The sequence below is a fragment of the Mytilus edulis genome, chromosome 10, assembly GCF_963676685.1.
Source record: "Mytilus edulis chromosome 10, xbMytEdul2.2, whole genome shotgun sequence".
In the NCBI taxonomy this organism is placed as follows: Eukaryota; Metazoa; Mollusca; class Bivalvia; order Mytilida; family Mytilidae; genus Mytilus; species Mytilus edulis.
The window spans coordinates 49,260,461-49,287,081 of NC_092353.1; the positions used below are offsets into that span (position 1 = coordinate 49,260,461).

The 26,621-nt window shown below is 32.0% G+C and overlaps 1 protein-coding gene across 1 annotated transcript; it reads right to left on the bottom strand.

Annotated features, from left to right (window-relative positions):
• Positions 1-422: 422 nt before the first annotated feature.
• Positions 423-24,773, bottom strand: LOC139491385 (palmitoleoyl-protein carboxylesterase notum1-like). Its single transcript, XM_071279040.1, has 13 exons — positions 23,323-24,773; positions 14,600-14,652; positions 12,643-12,744; positions 8,421-8,481; positions 7,672-7,724; positions 7,187-7,289; positions 6,585-6,773; positions 4,832-4,932; positions 4,192-4,372; positions 3,614-3,661; positions 3,154-3,264; positions 2,103-2,308; positions 423-1,617 (listed from the first exon to the last, which is right to left on the bottom strand). The coding sequence occupies exons 1-13, from the start codon at positions 23,577-23,579 to the stop codon at positions 1,322-1,324; spliced, it is 1,761 nt and encodes a 586-aa protein (XP_071135141.1). The 5' UTR covers positions 23,580-24,773; the 3' UTR covers positions 423-1,321.
• Positions 24,774-26,621: the final 1,848 nt, after the last annotated feature.

A 26,621-nucleotide genomic window follows, 5' to 3' on the forward strand; every position in this document is an offset into this window, starting at 1 on the left:
TAAAATAGATACATTTTTTCAGCACACTCATATTTCTTCGTTTTTCTTAACGGTATATACTTCCATGTCTTACATTTATTTTATTCATTAATATTTAATTGAAAATGGTGACCCTTTTTAATTATTTCTGGTCTAGGGCGCCATTTTTTACACGATCATCAATGAACGATCTATAAATCCATGTCTTGTATTTGTCTTATTCATTAGTATTTAATTGAAAATTTACCCTTTTTAACTTTTCCTGGTCAACGGCACCATATTTCACGGATGATACCTACCATTATTGCACTCATTTTACAGACAATGCTACGTGATAAATAACAGACATCTTCTGTCATTTTGACTCTTGTGAAGAGTTCTCTCATTAGCAATCATACTACATCTTTTTCTTTCTTCTTTTTTTTAAAGAACAAACTACAAGATTACAAATCATCCAGCTTTAACTTTTAATTATTAAAAAATGTTAACACGCATAAGAATTAATTACAACATTCTGATAAAAACAAGTAAAAACAAAACATTATATATAGTCTACAATCCATCAATAAGAAATCATAACACTCTGACCATTTCTTAAATATATCCTGTTGTCACTTGCATCTTCCAAAATTATAGTAGTTTGTAAATTTCAACAAGCACTCGATTATTCAATAGGTCATATAAGATGGATACTAACGAAACTGTTCATCAGTACAAGATGAAATCTTAACTTATACTTTTTGGGAATAACCCGCTATTTTCAAACTAACAAAGACCTTTTCTAGATAAGGCAAAACGATTTTACATTCCGAGGTATATATTTATTTAACTGCATTAAGTATTTTCTTAAAGTGATTTAGTATGTTATATGTAATTTAATTTGCTGCTTGCATACTGTGTTCTCAAATTGCAAACAAGGAATTTCATACTCCAAAGTGAGAATCTAAGAGTAATAAGATATTTAAAAAAAATCATGTTTATATACAATTATTCAGTTTATCCAAAATTTACACTTTCCAAACTAACTCAATGGATGGTCGGCATCACTAAGTCATTGCTTTATAATATAGTACTCAAATATGTATAAACTCTTTCCTGAAGAAATAAACACCAATTCTCCTCCTGCAATGTAAATAAATACTGTGGACTTATTAGCACTTTTAATTTTGCTTTACTTCCAATCATATGCCTTCTGTAAACCAATATATAAACTTAGTACAATAACTGCTGCATCAAAAATATTGCCCGCGCGCGACTTCACAACCTTTAAGAAATACTCGTTACACCGACAGCTTATTACATCATCCATGTGACGCTTATATCATTAAAAAAAATACGTGGGTCACGTCAATGAAGATCTTTTCCTAAATTTCTTCTCTAACAATTTGGAAATCTCTTCTGGATTTGAATTTTCTTCAGCAGAAAGTTTTTTTCCGAGGATTTCTGCTATGCTATTTCTGTCAATATCAGAATCAGCAAATAATTTAAAGAAGTCAATAACTTCACCCGTGAACTGGTTCCTGAAGGCAGGACAAAAACTATTACACCACTGAGGTAGAGGACATGATTCAATCACGTGATGATTACAATGGCCGACATTTTTTGCAGACCTTTGTGCACGACTTCGCTTTTTTCCTTCTGAAAAAGAAAAAGAAAATTAAATCCAGTTTTTATTATTTCAAGCCTGTGTAAATCAATTTGAAGTTGTTTTTTGCTTAATGCAATAAGTTTGTATGGAAGGATCTGCTTATCTTTCAGAAGCACCTTTTTGTTGGGTTCATGCTGCTGAGTATTTAGTTTCCTAAATAGAATTTTGTGTATTGTTGTTGGTGTTTTTTTGTCGTTTTTAGGGTTCTTTTGTTTTGCCATGGTATTGTCAGTTTGTTTTTGACTTACAAGTTTGAATAAGTCTTTGATAACTTTCGCCTCTCTTTTAACGTCCAAAAATAGACGCTAGATAAAATTGTAGACTTTATAACGACAACTTTATCAATGTGAATGGTCACTGGAGTACTATATTTTCAAATTACTTCCGTTAAATGATAAATATGGGATTGTGCCAATGAGACAACAACCCAATGACAAAAAGCACAATGTATTTAATATGTCTTGATCATTCGTACTTTTTCTCCTGTTCCGTTTTCTCACTCGACGTCTTCGTCTTTTTTCTTTATCGAGTCTGTTTCTTTTTTTATTTTTGTTTTTATTTTTATTTTTATTCTTCCTTTTCTTCTTCTTCTTCTTTTTCTTTTTTTTCCTTCGACGTACTCGCTTTGGTTTCTTTGTAACTGATGGTCCATCTTTAAGAAGAGGATCAGTTTGAGGTATACTGAAATAAGAAATTGGTCAATCTAGAATATGTTTATAAATTTCACCATACCAAAGATGAAGATTTTTAAATTTAAAATTTTCAAGTTTTTTTTTTATATTCTAATATCAAACACTTATATTCCCTTTCATGAATGTGACCTATCGAATTAGACTATTTACCGGATTTGTTATAACATGAGCAACACGACGGGTGCCACATGTGGAGCAGGATCTGCTTAACATTCCGGAGCACCTGAGATCCCCCCTAATTTTTGGTGGAGTTCGTGTTGCTTATTCTTTAGTTTTATATGTTATGTCATGTGTACTATTGTTTGTCAGTTTGTCTTTTTCATTTTTAGCCATGGCTTGAGTTTGACTGTCCCTCTGGAATCTTTCGTCCCTCTTTTATAATCTCGTCTCCCTATCAAACCTGGCGAAGTTCATTCCAGAAACACAGGTTTTTCAGACAGAAATGGCTGACATGCAATTTTCACATCTTGCATAAAATGATTTGCATTGATATTCTATTCCCTGTTTTTTTTTATTTTCTTCGGACCATTGCGGTTTTTTTTAATTTTTTTCTGTCGGTTGATGTATACAAACGTTTTGTCTTGTCAGGATATGGGCTCTATTTCTTTTAAATTTATCTTCGGTGTTTTTTATAAACATTTTTATTGGGTCTATGAATCCACTATTTTCTTCATAAGAAAATGCCTGTACCATGTCAGGATTATGACAGTTGTTATCAAATCGTTTGATGTGTTTGAGCTTTTGATTTTGACATTTGACTTGCTGATTGGAATTTTCCGCGGAGTTCAGTATTTTTTTTTATCCTTTTACTTTATGCCTTCTATTAAACTATACCTTGGAGAAGATGAGGTTGTTATGAGACATTTATCTTTTTCGAAGTTATTTTCCCAGCAATATATAGATTGTGCCAGTGTAACTCCATTTACTGATACAGACTGCCAATCTCTGAAAAAATGCATTGTATAGAGGTTCAGTAAATATTCGTACGTAATGTCAATATCACATTTAAAAGAATTTTAACCTTAAATCTTTTTTCGTTTATAAAGAAATTTCAAACACAGTATACTGAAAATGGCCCTAGAATTTGTAAAAAAAACTTTGGAATTCGATTCATCCTTTGAATATTTTCCTTACAAAATTTACTGGACAAAACCATAAACTCCAATGTTTTCATGAGGATCTGACTCAATTCATAAAACAGATATTTCATTATTCCCATTTTTACATATTTTTTATCATGATAGAAAAACATTTGCCATTGTATTTAAAAATATCATTAAACAAAGCATCATACCTTTTCGTCAATGAAACATGAGACAGACACGCTGGTGCAAAAACAGCCCTGCAATGAAACATTTAAGTGTAAGTATAAGTAAATATATTTAAATAACAATTGGAAATATATAACAGAATTTCAATTTCTGGCAAGTACTTATTTCACACATAAATTCAGTTGATCTGCATTAACGTACTTGCAGGGAAGTAGCAAATACCAATCTGAAAGTCTTTGGTTTGAACTGACCGGAGATGGAACCCGCGATCTTTCGAATTCGAGGCGAACATGCTGTGATGAGAACACCGATGAAGCCTATAACGACCATGTTTATGCATTAAAGTTTAGTTAGTTATGTTCCCGATAATCTTAATTGGTTTTAACTGGATTGAAAATATTCTGGGTTAATTTAGTTATAGAGTCAACGATTAGTAATTAAGACATTTAAGCAATTTTAATTAATGTAGATTTCTCGTTCAAGATCTGTAGTTTTCTATCTAGTTGTTCCACTGATATACACTAATCACGAAATGTGGAGGATGAAAATGGGATAACAAAGGACTAAACAATAAACATATGTTAAACACTAAATAACTTACGATACGTTGTGGAGAGATTTTTTTACTTCCTCTCCCAAATTATGGAGATACTGCCATTGTTCTTTTGACATAATACCAGCATACTGGTTCTTGGAATTCATGCTCAAATGAGAAATATCGAGTAAGTTCATAACTGATATTTGAGCTTCATCAAAGAGGTATTGAACAATAAATACTGGAGCTGAAATAAAAAGGATGATCACAAATAATTACAGGTTAAATTGAGAATGGAAATGGGGAATGTGTCAAAGAGACAACAATCCGACCAAAGAGCAGAGACAGCTGAAGGCCACCAATGGGTCTTCAACACAGCAAAAGAAACCCCGTACCCGGAAGCGTGCGACAGCTGTCCCCTGAATAAAAATGTGTACTAGCTCAGTGATAATAGTTGTCTGGTTCAAGATTATGTTTAAATTCGCAGACAACGGATCAGTTTTTTATTCAAACTTATTTTTTATTTTTCATTTATTGCACTTAGCCTTCATTTCCAAGTTATCAATATACTATACATTCAATATGTTGTAGAAGCAATGTATCAACACAAGTAGGGCATGATAATTCTACAAATATATTTTTACAATGTTCGAATTGTTAGGTTCTGCAAATATGTGTTCTACTGTTCTGTGATTGGTTAACTTACTTTTTAAGGTAGGGTACATTTTATACCCAAAATAACATTTCCATTGTTCGTCTTCTGGGTATTCTTTTCTACATGCTTCTGGAACATTTCCCTTCCATAATCTGTTAGCAAATAAAAGAGTATTATTTCTATATTTAAAGGCAGACTTGATTTTAGAATTTGGCTGTTTTGGTGTATAAAAATGTGGGAAAATGAGGTCCAAATAGGGACTTTTGATACCACGATTTTAACATGCTCTGTACCATTGACTTTGCGAAAATACTTACCTATCTTTTTTAAATTCAGTATGCATGAAATGTTTGCCACTGAACACTAAATATACTGCTATCAGTCATTAAAGCTTATTATAAATGAACAGCACACGAAATTGAACCTAAGCTTTTTTTGGCATTTATTTGTTTCTGTCCTCAGTATGCATGTAATACTTGCCCATGAACTTCAATCATCGTGTTTCCCTATAAAAATACTAGGATATCCCCCTTCTTAAATTAAATGCTAATTAGTTGGGAAAAAAACTTGCAGGCTATCAATCTAACAGGGTCGATATAGAGTTCTAGTATTATTGTAAAACTATTTCGTCAACCGTTTATAATACCATGATATACAGGATATTGAAAAAGCTTTATTTCCAAAAAGCCATTATAATTAATAGTACTTTCTCTTTTATCCTTGACCTAGTAAATAATCACCTTTAAGCTATTTTCTCTATCAAAAGAAACAATCTGGACCACACGAAGTCTTTTGTACCCAGAGTACAAAACATGAAAATTATTAATTCATTTTTACTTTTTAATGAATCAACTCTGATTTTAATCACAGGTAATTTACAAATTTTATCAATTTTATCGGTATAATTAAGACTTTCAGATATAATCACCTTAACATGCAGTGCGTATAGGAAAGTTAATTGAGTGTATATAAAATACCCCGTGTGCCAATCTATGTTACTCGTTATTACCTATTGTTCCCTAATGAGGCATAAAGTGTTCCATCCACGGGAGCAATCGATTTCAACCACTTGTAACTTTCAATTTGAATAATTTTAATTTTAGTAAATTGTGTCATATCATGAACTCCTGCAAAGCTACAATGCAATGCGACGACCATATGTATGTTTTGACATAAAATCGTTTAATCGGAGAAATAATAGGTTTTCTTCCCTCTGTGTTATTTGACTTCGGAATGACGGATTGCATTTTTATTGGGTTGTGATAAAGCTTCCTACACCAGCTTAAAAAAAGCGTCCATGCAATAAATTTACTGAACAATCATAATTCCTATAGAATTAAAATCTTGTAATAAAAAATAAGGAGAATATTGTTAAGCCAGATGCAATTATTGAAGGCCACTATTGTTTAATCCATTATTACCCCCTTGCATCCATTTTTTATGCCATGAACATGCAGTGTGTCTTTCAAGATTTAATAACATTTAGCAAAGTCATGAAAGTGTTATTGAGACACAGCAATTCAATGGCGGCGGTCTTTATTCGAAATAACAAACATATTCCAACTTACAAGTAAATTAATATAAATAGAACACCTTTGTAAGACGTTTTTGATTCGTATGGCTTTATTCTGTGTGGAGAATTGCAGAATGTGCCAAGAGATTAGTAGGACCAAAACATTACAGCTTGCATTGTGTGCCGAACGTTATGTACTAGGAAATGCGTGCTATACCAAAACTAACGACAACATCTCTCTTGGCATTTTCATCAATATAAACCCTTGCTGACTTCTGAATAAATACTTACTTAACTCCCCTTTGTATACTATCTACAGGCGAACACGAAAAGGAATCGGAGCATTCTCCTCTTCGGAACTGTGGAATGTCGACAAACCATCCGGAGTCTGCTATACCCCGGACTTCTACACCTGGTGCTAACTCAGACATCAAGTCAGCCACGCGGTCTAGATTCATTAAAACACCCGTACCACCAGCACTACAAAATATTAAACAAAATCTGTCTCTGTCCATTTATATGTATAAGTATACATGTGTTTCTCTCAATGTGTGTGTGTTTGTTGTGTAATTAAAATTTAATGATTTTCCGACATTAGAAAATAGAATATAAAAAACATCAAACAAACAAACAAAAAAACATAAAATCGTTGAGCTCTTTAACTGCATAATTATTACAACTTGTTATATAATTTCAGTTATGACAGAAAGACCATTTTCGCCACTCTTTCGTCGTGTAAATAATTTACGTTAACCTTTGAAGTCTGCAAATTGATTTAAACCTTGTTTAAGAAAATAAGTGTTATTCTTTTCATTTTAAGCTTAAAGAACTAAAAACATATGATATGCCTATTGAATAATACCAAAATTAGCATTTAAAAACATTGTACAAACCTGCTTCCGGCTAATATGAGCCGTTGTGCTTTTTTAAGACCTCTAGGGACTAGTTCTTTGATTACTTCTTCGATTATATAAGAACCTAAGAAAGAATATCCATCTGGAATGAAAAAGCATGATTGGATGACATATATACGAGAGTATAATTACTATATATGTATAGAGCAAGATGGTCTAGCGCGTTCCAACCGTACAACGGCAGTATAAACAGTAGAGGTCATTAAAAATTTCCATCATCTAGCGCGTCGGGCATATTACAAGGCGATTTGGTGCCACGATATCTCAGTAGCATGAGTTCGAATCCCGGCCAGGGAAGAACAAAATTTTGCTGTTTATTGTTCTTTGTTCGAGTTGTTGTCTCTTTGACACATTCCCCATCTCCATTCTCAATTCTTCATGCATGTTCTTATTCATTGCTTTTATATGATTTGTAGATGATGACTTAAACTAGCAGACAAGATCTGTAAATATATAAAACATACCTTCATGGACAACTGTTCCCGTCCAAGAATCACTCGAACAATAAGGAATATAACTGAAAAATAACAATATCTTTAAGTTATATGTTGAAATTTAAAACCAAAATAGATTCCAAACCAACGTTAATATTATCAAAGTTTATCATTTATAACTTAAAATAACAACGTTCTTAAAATTATCTATACATCTCAGTTCCTATTTCTCGTCCTGAAGAATTGAACATACATGAAACATTTGCCATTGGACGCTAAGCAACCAGCAATCAATTAATACGTTCTTATTTCAATTGGGTAGCTGTCAGTAAATATAAAATTATAATAAAAGGGAAGGTTTTCAACCTTCTAGAGCACCTGATATAACCCCGGTGTTTGATAGGGTTCGTGTTGCTCGGTCTTTTTCTATGTTGTGTTTTGTATACTATTGTTGTCTTTCGATCGTTTTTCGGTTTTTGCAATGGCGTTGTCATTGACGTTTCCGACATATGATTATCCTTTTGGTATCTTTTGCCTCTTTTTTTATTCCAGAAGATATTTTACAAACTTTGTCAAATTAACTTCTGATAAATAACAAGAGAGATAGGATAATGCTTCTATGTTTGTATTTGTGTTGTATCTTCATAGAATTACGAAATAATGTAAATTTAGTGATTGAATTCATGGTTATGGCTTCAAACACATACTAGAATGTCTAGATTCAAAAGCGTGGTATGACTATGAAAACGTTTACAAGACTGAAAAATATATATACTTACACCATATTTGCATTGAAATAGTACGAATTTTCTTTCGGATCAGATGAAAGTAACCCATTTACTGTAATAAAAAAGAACGTATAAAACATTAGTCGTTTTTTGAATGATATGTAAGCCTTTAAAACCGGAATTTTATGTTTAAATTTTTTTTTTTGCATATCAAAATATAATTAAATAAGCTTAACAGGTCGAACTGTTAAATGTTTTTGTTCTGTAAAACACACAATTGCGTTACAATATTTGAGACGGTTCATTCCCTCTATTCCCACTTTTTATAAATCTGGTAAGAAAAGGTAAAATTTCATGTGGGAATAGAAGGAAAACTTGTGCAAACAAAGGATTATACTGTACAAACATTTTTTAATCAACTGTTAATTGACCAGTGTTTTATTTATTAGAACAGGTAATAAGTTATTTTTGTATCTGTATGAACTCTGTTTTTTTTTAAACAAAATAAAAAATGAAGTAAAGTTAAGTTTTCACCCATTATTTTATATCTATGATTATTGGTCCAAGTAATTATATTTTAAAGTATACTTTTATTTCACATCTTAAGCCAACAGGAATCACTAAAAGCATTAAATTATCGTTTATTTAAAGTTACTTTGGAGTTTGAGAAATATTTATTTTGGATGACCGGCAGATATCCTTATTTCTTAGATTTTGAACTTTGAACATAAAATCTCCAATAGAAACTGGAAGATGGCAAAACATAGAAAGAGAAAACAGAAAATGTATATTGTGTTATTCAGATGTCATTTGTGATGAATACCATTACATTTTTAATTGTTCAGCTTTCGATAATTGTAGAAAACAATGTATTGCATTTTACAATAGAAATAGAACAAACACATTGAAGTTTTATGACTTATTGAATTCCCAAAAATGTACAGAACTGAACGAATTTTGTAAACTTATTGAGGAAATCAATAACAAATTGAACTTTTCTGGGTGAACAATTGTGAATGCCTCTATTTTTAAGTATTTATTTGATGAAAAAAGAAACATATTACAAATTAACAAGGTTTTATGCCTAAACAGTGTACCAAATATGTTATGCTTTAAAAAAAAATACAGGTAAATCTTAGGTGAAATTCTAATTAACCCTGAATGTTATAAAAACAAATTATTTATCAAAACATCTATTGTTATTTGCAAGTGGGAATAGAAGGAATAGTATTTTTAAAAAGTGGGAATAGGAGGAAGACACCTTTGAGACAAATCTCTCGAAAGTCTTTTACACAGTACAAGACAAGGATGAGACAACCATGAAAAACAAACAAACAGAAACAACCTAAACTCCCTAGAAAACGCAAAACTATTCAACTTATCGTCTTAGTATATTTTTGTCTTCGTATTTAAAGATATTACAATTTAATCCCAGATGTTTAAAGTATTTATAAATGTTCTGGTTCTTCTTTTCATATTGCAAAAAATGATTTTTATAGTTCAACTTTATCAGACTGATGGAGTTTTAATATTCACATTATAAACTCTTAAATTATAGGTGTTCAGCATTGATTGAAGTCTCGTTCAATTTATCAAAACACGTGCGATATCGATGACGCAATAAACGCAGAAACTACCAAACGTGCAGTGTTTGCGATTATAGCACGTGCCCTGCAAGATAACAAGATTTAAATTCAAATTTTAATCAGTAAAAATCAAAACATGTTGAAAATGTTATCTTGTAAAGTTCAATCAGTATCATGACTTAATCTATCAAAACCAATTCCATCATGATTTATTCATTAAATTCACTGCAAATTTAAACTGAATGCTATGTGGCTATTAAAAGTGATTTTTTACAGACCACACTTATCGATCTCTTTGATGTTGATCTTTATGTCTCTTGTCTTAATTAAACACGATTACATACCATTTTACTAATTAGATTTTCATGTAAAATATTCCTTAAATTACGGACCTGTTACACTGCTATCTAAACCTTGGCTCTTTTATCGTTGTTTGTTGTTTATTTCAATGATAAAAACCGGTTCTTAACTTTTACGAAAGGATTGACTTATAGTTAATCGGGTACACTTTTATTTTTTCAAACATTTTAATACAATGACACTTCAAAGAGAATTGAATCAGCATTGATAGACGATGGTATTTGTTCAATGCCAAAAGCCTGTTGAAACGTTATCTTAGTCTGTTTTTCTCGAATTCGTAAGTATCTGAGAATGAGTCTTATTCAATATTAAAGTTAACTTGATATTTGATGGAAAGAAACATCGGAACAAAATGTCAGAGTATTAGGGAAGAGTTTTGTTTTTTGTACCTTTGTATTGTTTGGGGATTTTTAAATTGTATTGCATATATATATACCTACTCTAAATGAAGCTTTATTTCTTATGCTTATGTCTAGCCCTTATTATTTTACTTTTCAGTTTTGGAATCGGCGTTACAGTTTGACAAATCTCCAATATTACATTTATGCCTTTTGGCCTCGTCAGGGGACCCCTCCCCCCCGGGTGCTAGGCTTATAATTCAGTACGACAAACGAATGTTTCGTCTAGAAAAGACTGAACTGTGATCCCTATATCAAAACCGTTGGAATAACAAATAAACAACCAAATTACGAGTATTGAAACCCCAAGCATGTTACCATACCTGACTTAGACGAGTATTGAAACACCAAGCATGTTACCATACCTGACTTAGACCGTCTATGTGGAAGGAGTAGAAGTAGAAATAACGTTTAACATCACTGTTTCAAATGATTTATATGGCGTTACATTGAGATTTCGGTACTTTTCTCCAAACGCACCTTTATTCCAGTACATAAATAGAGATTGCATACCCACGTTTGCCTTCTCTGGTTATTTGTCACATATTTCGAAACCCGATCATTCCGTTACAGAGGCTGAATGAAATTTAACTTGTATACTAATGAGACCCATTTTTATGTTTTTATAACAAGAAGATCTTTGAACAACGCGTGGTAGATAACTGAGAATATATAAAGTATTCATTATAAATGTATATAAAATTGGGGATGGGATGATAATACCCTTATACACTTCGTAGACCACAAATTAAATGGATTAGTTTGTCAATGAATTACGTATCTTAATTCCTCATTAGAATTTTATGTACTTGAACGTTCTATAGAAGGTGGAATAAAAACCTACTGAGATTTTTCAATGTAAAGAATGCTGTTGTATTTAGTGAAACAGCAGTCTGATTAGTAAGAAAATAATTATCTGGCATTAAATCTTATTTTAGAATTATCAGGTTTTGTTAATCTGTTAAACCTCCCAATCTCACAAGGGTGGTCTATAACTGAACCGAAAATTCCAATGTATTTTTTCATGTTCAATATATATGAAACTTTCCTTAAAATTGACGTTATATAGTGCATGATTCTGGTGACTGTTGTAATCAGCATTAACATATACTCTTACGCGTTCGGCTCTGAACAAAAATAAAAATCTTTGATCAAGCTTTCCAATTTTTATAATATATCACATACCACGTTTTCCATACAAAAAAAAATGAAGAAAAAAAACATTGGCGTGAAAAATGATTTGAAAAAAGAGGGACAGTCAAACTCATAAATCGAAAATAATTGTAAGGTGGAAGTGTATATGTGTTTTCTGACGTATAAGTCAATGCTTATTCTTTAGTTTTCCATGTTGTGTCATGTGTTCTATTGTTTGTCTGTTTGTCTTTTTCATTTTTAGCCATGGCGTTGTCAGTTTATTTCCGATTTATGAGTTAGACTGTCCCTCTGGTATCTTTCGTCCCTCTTTCAATGAAGAGTCAATTGCAAATGCCTTTTTCACAGCCATTTTGCACTTTTAACAGTTATGGTTACAAATCTTTGACTGATATATTACTTAACAAAGTCATAGAATTCCAAACTCTGTTGAATGATATAAACCATGTATATGACAGGGTTTCTTTGTAAAGGTTAAAATGCAAAGTCGTAAAAATATGGAAGCAAGAATGTCAACTCAACATTTCATATAAGAACAACATCATTTACATTTTTTTCTGTACTTATCGTATAATTCAAAAGCTTGACAGATTTGGACCTTCAATCGTAAAATATGATCTCAAAGAGACATATAACCCTACCTAAACTCTTTGATTTTTAACTTTTGATAATCAGAGATATTAAAGGGATATCCTACTAAGATCGCTTGTGATCTTACAACTATGATATTGTGACCTTATGGGTCTTTCTGCCTTTCAAGTAGACTTAACTTATTACCTCTACGCAGGTGCGGCCAGCTATTACTACTCATATATGACCTCCATCCGGTATTCTGCCATCGTAATCGACAGCTCAAGTCGTCAAAACAGTACCAACCACCTGTCAATCAAAAATATATCAAAGAGAAATCAGATTACAGGTAAACATCTATATTGATTTGATCTCGGAATATTTATATAACATGCATTTTTGCATATCTTTGTCAAATAAAAGATTAATAACAAATACTTGGTACATAAACATGTATTCAGGTATTTTAATTTCGTTTTCTATTAGTAGTTTTCAGTAGTGAACTTGAGCTATTGCATTCTATTTGCTCATTGATTAACTGGAAGAGGAAAATACCTAAATAATACAAACAAACATTTTATACTGATCCTTTTTTAAAAAGCATTTGCATGCACAATTACAGCCGAATCCCGTTTTGTCGAAGTCAAAGGGACCGCACGAAACTATTCGACTCAACCAAGGTCGAGTGTGTCACAATCAAATACTTATTTAAAGACGGTATATATAAAATGATGCATGCCAGGATTTAATTCGTAGCCACCTGAAATGTTTAATAGTAGAATAGTCAACCAGTTGACGGTTGCCGCTTACCGGGGAAAAGAAGAAATAACAGATACTAATGCACGTTATATCTTATCTCAGAGACGGATTCAGGGAACATGGATGCCTAGAGCCCTCCTCTTAATGGAGCTACATATGATGCATAGATTTCTCTGAGAGATTTCTGTTCATTTGTAATCAGATTGATTATTTTCGTTTTAGAAATAAAAAATTAATTCATTTATAAATGACTGACCAGTGGCAAATATTCCATGTATGATCATTACGATGATAAATTAACTGTTCATACATTAGGTAGGTCCTGTAATTGGGATCGACTAGGATGAAGGGGCTTCCACTGGATTCTGAGGGTAAAATAAAGCCTTGCAAATAGTCACAGATGGACTCCCCAAAGGGTCAGTATTGAAAGGGTTCTTAAATTTAACTTCTCCATCTTATCAGACGTGGTCGCGTACTTATACATCCCTCAAATTGACGTCCTTTTTTGGCAATGGTGTTTTTGCTAGTCTAGAGAAGACTAAAAGTGATCCTATTTCTATTCCCCAGTTAGCCTTGAACCAAATTTATGGACAAAATTTGTTATACAAGAAAAATTCGTAAAATAATTTTTTGATGGATGATCTGTGATCGTGTGTCTTCGTGCTGCTCAGTTCGTCAGTCACGGTTTTGACGGTTTTTCATTGACTTCTGATATGTTTTGTCCCTTTTGTGTCCTCTAATTAATTTTTGGAAACAATTCTGGTCCAGTTGGAAATGTAGTACTGTCTTCTTTTGTTTGATTTTGGAGATATCTTAAAGCTTAATTGGAATTTGTCCATGGTACAAATGTGATGTACACATTTCGATTAAATCGCTTTCATTTTCACACACATTTTTTTTTTAATTTGCAAGCATTAAATCTACTTTTATCGGCTTATTTCAATGGTTTCCTCTGTCAAAATATGCCTTTTGTCATTATTTCACCCGATATGATTGATTGGTTTCTTTTTTTTTTAATAACGCCTAGTGGCAAATATTGCATGCATGTTAAAGACGACCACCCATATGTGCCATACGATTTAAAAATAGCCGATTAGAAGCAGCGAAAACATAGTATCTTCGATAAAGATATTGATAATCAACTAGCCTATACGTCTAAATATTCCGATATTTTACACGGTCTTCCATTATCCATACAGATTTATATAATAAAAAGTGTGGTATTATTGCCAATGAGACAATTCTTTACAAGAGACCTAATGACACAGAAATTAACAACTATAGGTCACTGTACGGCCTTCAACAATAAGCAAAGCCCATTTGCCATTTTCTGTCTTTCAATTCCTACGCTGATATAGTTCTATTCAGACAGCCAAACTCATATCCGTCTTATATCATTACTCACCTTCAAGAAAAACTATCCACTTTTTACTACCATACGATTTTCTCAGGTAATATCTGAAATGGATTTAATAAAGCTTTTAACTTTATGAAATTATTAGATTTATATGCTATAAAATAGTAACACGATCAAAGGAAACTGCTCAGATCAGAGCACACAAGGTGTTTTGATATCTTCATTCATGAAATGAATTGAAACTGTCAATCAGACGATTAAGATTGACCTCAGGGTCAAGTACTGTATTTACGTTGATGGATAAACGTGATCTTTAATAGAACTGTATATTGCTATTAAGGGTGATAGTTTTGTTTAATGTTGTTTGTCTACGTAATAAATGTATACAATGTATAAATCATTTACTACGCTTCTCTTCTTATATAAGCACTATACATGGCTAGAATAGCTTCCCCGCAACATTCAAACTCTTTCAACAAAACCTACTACATGCACATGGTATAACCATTATTTATGAAAGTAGGTACATCACATGTATCATTGATTGATTTTTGGTTGGTTAACGTTCAGTGGCAAATATCAATTGTGCTCAAGACAATAAATACAGCATGTAGGTCCAGTAAACGGCAAAAGATGCCGTTCGAAATTATGAACGGTGAAATTTTGACTGCCACCTTAAAATGAGGATAAATGGGATAAGGACGGAAATTATGCTTGGCAAGAGACCAAACCACCTACGGACCTCTCAATGACTTGTTGCAAGGGTTCTTAGCTTTGCAGAGAGTTTGGCACTCTCTCTACACGAAGCATCGACTTTAACGTCTCCATTTGATCTGACGTGGCTTCATACTTGTTCATCCAACCATAGAAGTATTATATTGACTTTCAATTTACTTCTATAATCCAACATAGCCAAACTGACACCTCACTTTGGGAAGGGTTTTCGTGTAGGTCGGAAGAGAACCAAAGTGACTAACATCGAATTATATTATTTTATAAGTGATCGTCGTTTCATTTGTTAGTTTCGGGAAAAAAAACTTTTTACCTATTTGTTTTAGTGAAAAAGACAACATGAAAACAATGAACACCCTTAAACAGACAACAACAAAAAACAAATCATGATGACGTTTTTGATTTTAGCGAACGCAACCTATGTATTACTGGTAAATTATTAAACCAGGGATATCGTTACCATAAATTACTTAAAACCTTTACTATATTTTTCCATAGATATAAAGATTCGGTTTTGAAGTTTGGTTGTACCTGTAGAAAACTTATTTCAAACGGGATAGCACATCCTCATTTTTACGGAAATGTTGTTAACCGTGCTCGGAAATTTAGAAATGATTCATGTAAACTTGTCGCTCCTTTAAATAAACTTATTCTAAAAGGTTACCTATTCAACACTGTAATAAGATCATTGAATATTGTTTTTATTGGTATAAATATTGATTTTGTTATCAGTAAACTAAAAGATAACTAAATCTTACTAATATGTTATATGCATATACATATTCATGGATCTACAATCTGTCGATACTTGTAACTTGGCATTGCACAAGGTCATGTTTTTCTCTGGCTGTTTATGACGTCTTTATCAATCCTTTGGATGTTGGATGTGTACGGATTGATAGTTTAGTCTTAGTTGCATGATTTTTTTATTGGTTGTTAGTGGCTTTGAACTAGCTGTCAAATAACTAAGAGTACTCTCAGATCTGTTCATTGTGTCTTTTTGTATCGGGATGTGTAAGTACCGGGCCACGTCCACTTGTATTTTTTCCATCTGATGAGTTAAACCTTTTTCAACTGATTTGTATAGTTCGTTCTTATTTTGTACTTTTATACCACTGTCCCAGATTAGGGGGAGGGTTGGGATCCCGCTAACATGCTTAACCCCGCCACACTATTTAGGTATGTGCCTGTCCCAAGTCAGGAGCCTGTAATTCAGTGGGTGCGTTTGTTGATGTGTTATATATTTGTTTTTCGTTCATTTTTTTTACATAAATAAGGCCGTTAGTTTTCTCGTTTGAATTGTTTTACATTGACTTATCGGGGCCTTTTATAGCTGACTATGCGATATGGGCTGTGCTCATTGTTGAAGGCCGTACGGTGACCTATAGTTGTTAATGTCTGTGTCATTTTGGTCTTTTGTGGATAGTTGTCTCATTGGTAATTATACCACATCTTCTTTTTTATATGTACATGTACATTGAAACACTTATATTCCGTTGATACCTATTTTCACTGTATGGTAGCTTAAGCTTACATTATGCATGTACTCAGACTAGATTTTTGTCATTCCCTATGCCACTTGTCAATTTTGGCTTCTAATATTCTATTCAATTACAATTCTTCTTTGCTTTAGCCAAACTAGACAGAACAAAATTGGAATTATGTGGCGAAACACACGTTATTGTCAGAATGTTTTAGGGAAACCGACAAAACATGGAATGATGTGACGAAACACACGTTATTGTCAGAATGTTTTAGGGAAACCGACAAAACATGGAATTTATTCAATTACACCTGATTGTCTTTTTATCTTTGAGAACAATAAGATTTAAAAAAAACTGGCGACAAGTAATAATTGTATAAATCAATTCTGGAATACTGCACATTTTTGCTGCAGTTTCCCCATTACTTCAATAAAATATAAGTAATTGTTCTGCGTAGACGGATGGGTATAGGATCAGAACATACAATTACTAAACACTAGAGGTCGGTAACATCAAAAGAAAGAAAATAATTTGTCAGAGAATAGCTACAAAATAATGATATAGATTCTCTTTGATGTCGGTAAACATCAAACGCTAATTAGTACATACCCCCTATCATGCAAAGTCAGTATAGTACTTGCCTGCGTTATGAAAACACTGTCAGAATTTTCACTACTTGATACGAAGAGAGCGATTAAAAGGTTCAAAGGAATTGTTTGTGATTATCAAGAAAAATACCTATTATATTTATATTCGCTATGTTTATATTTTGATAACAAATATTTTGAAGTAACCTTTCACGTTGTATACGATAATTTCGTTTAGTTGTGATACCTTATATTTGAATTATTGTAAGAAGAAATGTATAAGCGTGTAATACATGAAAAATTGCAAAATAAAAAGGATTGATTTCTGTTGTGTTTTTGTGTTTTAACGCCACTTTTAAGTGCCGCGTTTAGGCTATTTCATAACGGCAAATCTTTGAATGGTTGGCAAAGCAGGAGTGCCCGGAGAAAACCACCGACCTTCGATAGGAATACCGACAATCCTAATCAATTAAGATAGGGGTCGAGTGCATCCGCACGAGCAGGATTCGACCTCACATAACTAGAAGATTATAGATGCAACAACGTTAAAGACACAGAAAAAAAGCGTAACAAACAAGAGTGAGACAAGTGTAAACAGACCATTTGAGATATACCAACAGATAGACATCATATATACTGAAACACTTCAGATTTTATAACGTAAACTAGAGTTGATACCGGGGGTTCATGTATTAAGAGCCAAACATAGATAATCGGTGACCCAGCAGAGTTTTCAAGTACCAAATCGTATTATCATATTATCCCCAAACCGGAAAATTACAAAAGAAGCATGCTCCAGGAGTTTAATTAAAACAATACACTTCCTTGAAAACCATTTAGGGAAAATTTATTTTACAAAAAAATATATAAAGACCACCTAATATAGCTGTTAAAATAATAGTGAGAGAGATCCCATATGTCGTTCAAGACGTAATCGCATTTTTTGTAGATGAAAATATGTTTGAATTCCAAGGTTCACTTGCTACTTAGTAAGGTTACTGATTTGTAGTGATGTTAACACGCTTCATATATCTTATCCCACTAGGTAGGACAATACATTTGATGTGATGAATCTTTTAATTACCTGTTAAAATAATCACCCTGTCAAATTAGATACAATTTACATGATATTTGTCTGTTTGGTTTACCCAGTCACCTTGTAATGAGATGGAACCCGAAGCGCAGACGAACGGAAGTTGTTTTTTTTATTTCGTCACCTCCATTAAGTTCATGAGGTACATTTTTATAGGTACAAGATCTGATTATTTTTACAAATTTGCAGAAAAAATACTATTATCACAGTTAAAGTTATAAAATTAAAATGTTTTCCTGTGATGAAAATACAATTCAAGGTGCCACAATGCGTCTCTAGGAGAAATATGATGTCGATAAGAACTTTTGCAGTAAATGAAATGCATTATATTTAAAATTCTGCAAATGCCATTACTAGGTAGAATATGTTTGAAAGATATATATGAACATTTAATTCTGCAAACGTTATTTCGAGGTAGAATATATTTGAAAGATGAAGATGAGGCATTCTTATATAGAAGTTAAATACTTGACTGATGCATTACGTCCAGCGGCAAATACTACATTCAAAGAGGGGGTAAAAAGGTAAAAAGCTAATCCAGCTTAAGAAGTACTGTCTTAACATAAGTTTTCTATCTATGAGTTTGACTCTCTCTCTGGTATCTTTCGTCCCTCTTTTGAAAAAACCTTAACTTAATTCTCATTTGAAATGAGGATTAAGATCTGTAAGTGTCTTAATTAACAACAACCACAATTAAATTGTTTTAATTTTGAGATTTTGGATCTTGTCCCATAAGTCTTTTTCTAATGTACACAACATTAACGTTCAAACGCTAAGATTTAAATTTGTCCAATAATTTGTTTAATTTAGTTTTGTGCAGGGCTATTTAAGTTTAAATACAAAAGAGCTAGCCTTGACAATAACCCATGAAAATTGACAGAACATGTAGAAAGTTCATATTTGATCATTTTTTTCTGCTATTTAAGTATATTGACTTAAAATTGAGTCACTGTATGAAAAATATATCTTCTCTGCTTTTCTCTTTATAAGTCCCAGGTAATTACAATTCTTTATTTCGACCCTTTTATCTTCGTTTATTTCGACCCTTTTATCTTCGATATTCTTTATGTATCTAAATCATACGACACGGACGAAGGAAAATGGTTCCCTTAACTTGGGTCTTAAGGGTAAATACATCAAAAACCTGTTACCAATCACAAAAGTGTTCAAAGACAATTTTTTGCTGTGATGTTTAAAAAGTTATTTGTTATAAAGAGTGGCTGATCATTCGTCCATTTTGATCGCAATACCAACTATAAAAGATCCAGTTAAGAAGAGCAAATTATAAACCTATCGTTTTATTAATGAAAGTATAAACATATCAGATACAAACACAACTATGATTGAAGTTTTTATAGTATAAAGGATACGGGATTGTTTGATTGACACGACTAGATAGAAAATCTTTTTGATATATATTACCCCTGTTTACCGCTGTTTACCGCCTAGGATTTTCCACTGGGTCAGAATAATTATTCAAACATAATAGGAAAGCATCGGTTTTAGTGCATATATATACCTGATATATGTCTTTCTGCTTTTTGAAGGCGATGTATTCACATTACAACTAATTATTGATATATTAGAGGATAATGCTGTCTCTGGCTCTGGCTCTTGGATCTTAGCTCTTGGTTCTTCAAGTGGCTTAGGCTTCAATCTAGTTTATCGAGGGCTCCACTAACCAGGCACATAATTTTTTGTTTCTTGCTCCTTTTATCTATGTTTTGGGTCGTATAGCTCAATTTTATTTATTCCGTGCTCCTTTGAGTAATGCTTTTTAGTTCCGGGCTCAAATGAAAGGGCTCCGATGCAGCGAGAGGTTAGGGGATCGGGGCTAAAGATATGTGAGCTCCGGGTCTCTAAGGAACTGCGGATCTTTCTATTCATGTGCTGCGTGCAACTGATTCAAAGGTAGTAAATTAAACGAAAGATACAGGTTTCTTAGCAAATAACAGATGTATTTAGAATATATAACTTTGATCAAGTTCGCTTACATGCAAACGTTTTGGAGCAAACATGAGTAGCAAAAAGGAATGCCCCTAAATGTTAGAGACAAAACCTATCTCAAAATAAGAAAGCAAATTACCGAAACGTTTTTGAGCTGATGGCTAAACATTGTGTGGCAAACATTAATAAACAAAATAGAGCTCCGAGCTCCGGGAAATAAAAAAGGCAAAACTTTCAGAACATTACATCTGCGAAATTGTTATTCATAAGGGTGTTTATTTTTTTTTCACATTTTCATTAAAACATCGGAATGTTATCGACACATGGTTATACGTTTCCTGTAAATAATTTATTTTGAAGTATGAAAAATTATTAAAAATAGTAATGCTGGTAATTAGTTAGATATTTCATATCTTTTCAGCGGAACTATCAAAATGTGGGATATGGTTGACTAGCTTTACAGACAAATATTGAATGTACTTATAACCCCTGTTTCCGCAGTTATCCACGATAGATGCATCCCATCTTGTTGTTTTTAAAAACTTGTGGTTGTTGATTTACTTAAATATAAAACTCTTAAAAAACAAAATGTGAAGACGACATCCTAAACTTTTTTTTTCTTTTTTTTTTCTCTGGGATCGATTTTAAGATGAAACATACTAATCATTACAAAACTTGAATAACTTTGAAAAAAGATATAGGGGGTTCAAAAATTTCAGGAAAGCGTTTCGGACGTACCAAATTTGTTTATTGGTATTTTAATCTACTTAAAATTTATGAAACTTTATGTGTTCATTAGAAAATTAAACAATATGTATCAAAAACCTCGGCGTTTCTCCCTAATATGAATGAAAACGGTCCTTTAGTTGAATATGTATTGGCTTACTCTTATAAATCGTTGGAGATTTGTCAGAACTTTTAGGACAAACCACATCTCCATAATTTGTATACTATACATTTGTCATTACAAGAGCAATTATACTTGCACCTCTTTGCCATGTTTAATTAAAAAAGTCCTTATTGATGTTTTTGTTGTGAGATCTTTTTTTTAAATGTCAAATGATTCCGTTTATCATGAAATCAAAACTCATTGGTTTGTAGTTAATCTATCATTCAGAATAAACACAAACAGACATTTCGCTCTATAATTTCACAACTTTGTTCTTGGATCTGAACAAAAAAATATAAGTGGGCAGCAGTTTGTACCCACAGGAATTCCAAAATACTACATGCGTCTTCAGTTATAGACATTTTTTGAAATATTCACACGAGTTTAACGTGTGACGCCAACAAAATTAAACGTAATGTTTCCATTAAACGAAGTAAATCGACACAAATTATGATCAAATTGCATTAATTTCGAAGAATAAAGGCCACTAAAACATCAGTAAATAGAAAAGCGGATGTGAACAGCATTTTTATTTATTCATAGTCACGAAATATTCTAATGATCTATAACCCATTCATCACTGTAAGAAATTCTAACTGGTGTCTTAAAATAGCTCTCAAAGTGTATATAAATAAACCGTAATCCCCATCGTAAAAATATTACCTGATGGAAATAGATTGATATAATGCTGTTATACCCTAGTGAGTTGACAAAAAGTCAAGAATGCCTTTGATTCTTGTATTTAGAAATAGTTTGATATAATTCTATTAAGACTTTTATCTAGAAGAATTGGTTTTTGGTTGATCTGTAATATTTTAGGTGAAAATTTGAGTTATTACAGGAATGTATCTTACTATGTTGTGATCCTAATTTTATCTTTTACTTTTAGAAAAGGAATCTGTATAATTGTCGCGATTGTGCAGAAAGGTTATTATAACAGTCACGATTGTATAAAACTGCAAATTAAATCAAATTTACCCTTTTAGAATCTAAATTGGATGTGCATTATAATTCGGCTACACATAACAAACATATTTAAAGTTAATAATAGAATCAAAGGAAAAATATATTGATCATTTAGACTCTCTAAAAAATTTGGTTCTGAGAGTTCCTGGTAACGATTAATCTGTTATATGTGGACACTAAAGACAGAAGGGGTACTTATAACAGTTCTTACTTAAATCTACGATAATGAAATTTAAGACTATTTATAAAAGTGCATTTTTATATTTTGGCGATATTTCGCAAAAAAAATGTTTTGATATTGACAGAATCGTTTTCCAATCAAAAGTCATCATGATTTATTTAAAATCAAATGAAATTCTTTTCAATTTAAATTAACGTTAACATCAGTAATTCTAAAACGATAATATGTTTAAGCGTATAGCGGCTTCTTTCTACCGAAAGCGATTGTGTTTATCGAAATATTTTGATATACTATAGTGTATAATGCACCAGATTGCATGTGAACTTAGTTCTGCATCAGGTTTATATCAGTTTTCGGTTAGCTGTTTCTTATAGTGTGTTTGTCCAGTTGTATTCGTTATACAAGCCATCTTACGCACAATCGTGTAAATTTTCTATTCGTTATTTTAAAAACCAATATCTTTTGAAACACCTATTCTAAGTCCTATTTTAAAACTGTTTCTATTAATATCGGACCAAAACATTTGATTTTTGTTTCTAACTAACTTAAAATATTTGGCAAAAGAAACACACATATGATTTTAACGGATACGTTGCTCATTAGCAGCATTAAACATATCATAAAAATTCGACTTATAATTATCATTTAGTAGTTATTTTCATGATTATTGTGATTATTACAGCAATAATTATTATATTAACAATTCAGAACTTCTTTTCATCAAGTCTTTTTAGTGCATTGACCAGTGTAAAACTTTTATTGAACACCTTTTATAGAATATCTTTTTAGCATGCTTATATTTTGGACGTATTTTCATTTCAGTGAAAACAAAGATCAGAGATAATTGAACGCACTTCTATAAAAGTACATATAAATGAAATATTGTACATACCCTGCTGGCGAGCCATCATTGCACGTTACAGTTTTATTTTTTAGAAAGTATCGTCTGAATTTTGGAACTTCTTTGACTCCACAATCATGTGACTTTTGAGCTATGTCTTTAAGCGCTTTCATGAGAGAATCGGAGTTACCCAGACTCTCTAGTTTATTCACATCAAGAGGCATGTCATGGATTCTGTTATATGGTTGCTGAACACATGATACAAAAACTATAGGCAAAATCCAAAAAGTATAAATATATTTCTTCATTGTTTGGTAAACAAATAATGTAAATAGTTTATATTTAGATTAGGAAATATGTCCACATGTGCTTCCATTCCGTAAATATTTCATCGCTTGTAAAAATAAATAATTAATTAGAACCAATCGCTTAAAATAAAAACCGTATCAAAACGATTCGTTTAATCTAATTGATATACGAATTAGAGGTCAAAACGAAATCGATAAAATAATTAACACCATAACAGAGGTATTCACGTTTTAATCCACCAATGTCTTTCACTAAAAGAGACATACAGCCGGATTTCAATTTTTTTTTCTTCCAAAAAATATTTTCATATATTCATGTTTAAATCTAATCTACACGTAAATAAATTATAAAATAATAAATCCTTGTGTTCACGTATTATTTATATGGCATTCCTTAGTTTTCGTGTACAGTGTAATCCGTATATACGCTAAACACATATTTTCGTTCAATATATATATCATATGATGAAAATCAGTGTGAAAAACAGTTTGTATAACTTGCGAAATTAAAGAAATTATCACTATATCCTCCCAATCTTTTTTTCCAATTTAACATCATTCATTCAGGTATAATCGTTTGCCCATTGGCTAATTCCTTTACACCACGCCTTTCTGATTTGCATTGAATTAACTTGATTAATAACCTCTATGTTTTCTTCCGTTAAATGATGACAGAAATACAAACGTTTTAAAGATCTCTCTACCTGGACCGAGAACAAATCCGTAATTGCACCGTTTAATATCCGTGTTAATTAGTACCTTTCTCTAAAATCACAGTTGTTCGATTCACGATAAACTCGTTAAGGTAAAATAAAACCTAAATATTTTGTTTAGACAATTCTCTTGGTCGTGGTAGTATAGTTTACCCGATTAAAAATCGGGCTTTGATGTATAAAGTTCTCTGTGAGATCAAAGGCACCGCGCTTGGCAGTTACGAAGAAGATTCTACTGTGATCTCAACGTAAGAAGATAAAAACTATAGGTAGAAAGAGGTGAAAATACGCAGATTTGTTTTGCATTTTTGCTATAGATAAAATATGATAAACCTTAAAAAATCTCGTGGAACAGGTAAACATCAAAGTAAACTATCATAGGAACATGTACATACGGTGAACTTATTAATCGCTTCAATAATAAAAGTCACGGCACTTTTATAAACACCTTGCTACAACAATTAACAACTTCGATTTTCTCTTTGATAGTAGATATAGTGTTATTATGAAGAGAACAAGCTGTTTTTGTCAGAGAAAGAGTTTTACCTGTGGAGTTTTCATGTTTAAAGTGATAAAAGCTTCACATTGCTTAGTAGTAATCTGTATACACTGTGTAGGAAGAGTTTGATGTGTTTCTCACAAATGCGTTAGATTAATATATTGTTTTTCTGATTGATTGTAAAATACTATATGCACAAGGCAGAATATCGCTTTAAATAAAACAGTTTGTTTCTAGTCTGCCAAAGAAAACATTGATGATTTTTTTTTCAATATCAAGCTAGCTCTTAATTAACGATGATAGTATCAACTTTATAACTATTACAATTATGATTGTTATTTAAATTTACAAAACGGAGATAATGCCGGTTCTAATTCAACATATTTCTTCCAGCTTTAAAATAGATATGTGTTTCTTATTCAACAGGTTTCTTTCAACTACAAGATAGATATGTATTATAATTGAAAAGAAGCGTTTTGATATACTTGTATTTTATTTCATACCATTGTTTCAGAAAAAAAACATAGGTAATTTGTTTTGCCAAACATTTGTAACATAAAGCATTTTCTATGTATTCATTGCGTCAATAAAACTATTATATCAATGACAAATGAACTAAGTTTTGTCAATTGATAACGAGAATCTTTTAAACAATAAAACCACAGAAAAACCAAACTCCAAGGATATTCAAAACTGAAAGTTCTTTATCAAATGTCAAAATCAGAAGTTCAAACACATCAAACGAACGGAAAACAACCGTCATATTCTTGACTTGATATAGGCATTTCCGTAGGTCGAAAATGGTGGATTGAAATAGGATTGATAGCTAGGTAAACCTCTTACTTGTATGCCAGTCGCATATAATTCCTTTAAGTGTGACACACCATTTTATGTTTTGTGTAGAAGTAGTGACTTTCTGTGCTGACATGAATTATCATTGATATGGTCATATTTATAAATCAACTCTTTACAAAACGTTTGAATTTTTGAAATTGTTAGGTTTTTCTACCTCAGGAATAAGTTACCTTAGCTGTATTTGGCATAATTTTAAGTAATTTTGGTCCTCAATGCTCTTCAACTTCGTACTTTATTTGGCCTTTTTAACTTTTGATTCGAGTGTCACTGAGGAGTCTTTTTGACGACGAAACGCGCGTCTGGCGTAAATACAAGTTTTCATCCTGGTATCTATGATGAATTAATTTACAACCACTGGGTCATTGCCACTGCTAGTGGAGTTTTAAATCCCCGAGGATATCACCAGCTCAGTAGTCAGTACTACTGACATGAATTATCATCGATATGGTCATATTTATAAATAAACTTTTGAATTTTCGAAATACTAAAGTTTTTCCATTTTTCTTCATCAGGAATAGATTACCTTTGCTGTATTTGGCATACTTTTAGGAATTTTGGTCCTCAATGCTCTTCAACTTCTTACTTTATATGGCCTTTTTAACTTTTTCGGATTCGAGCGTCACTGAGGAGTCTTTTGAAGACGAAACGCACATCTGGCGTAAATACAAATTTTAATCCTGGTATCTATGATGAGTTTATTTACAACCACTGGGTCGATGCCACTTCTGGTTGAGTTTTAATTCCCCGAGGGTATCACCAGCCCAGTAGGCAGCACTTCTGTACTGACAAGCATTATCATTGATATGGTCATATTTATGAATTAACTGTTTACAAAACTTTTGAATTTTTGAAAAAACTAATGGTTTTCTACCTCAAGAATAGATGACCTTAACTGTAATTTTTAGTAATTTTGGTCCTCTATGCTCTTCAATTTCGTACTTTATTTGACCTTTTTAACTTTTTTGGATTCGAGCG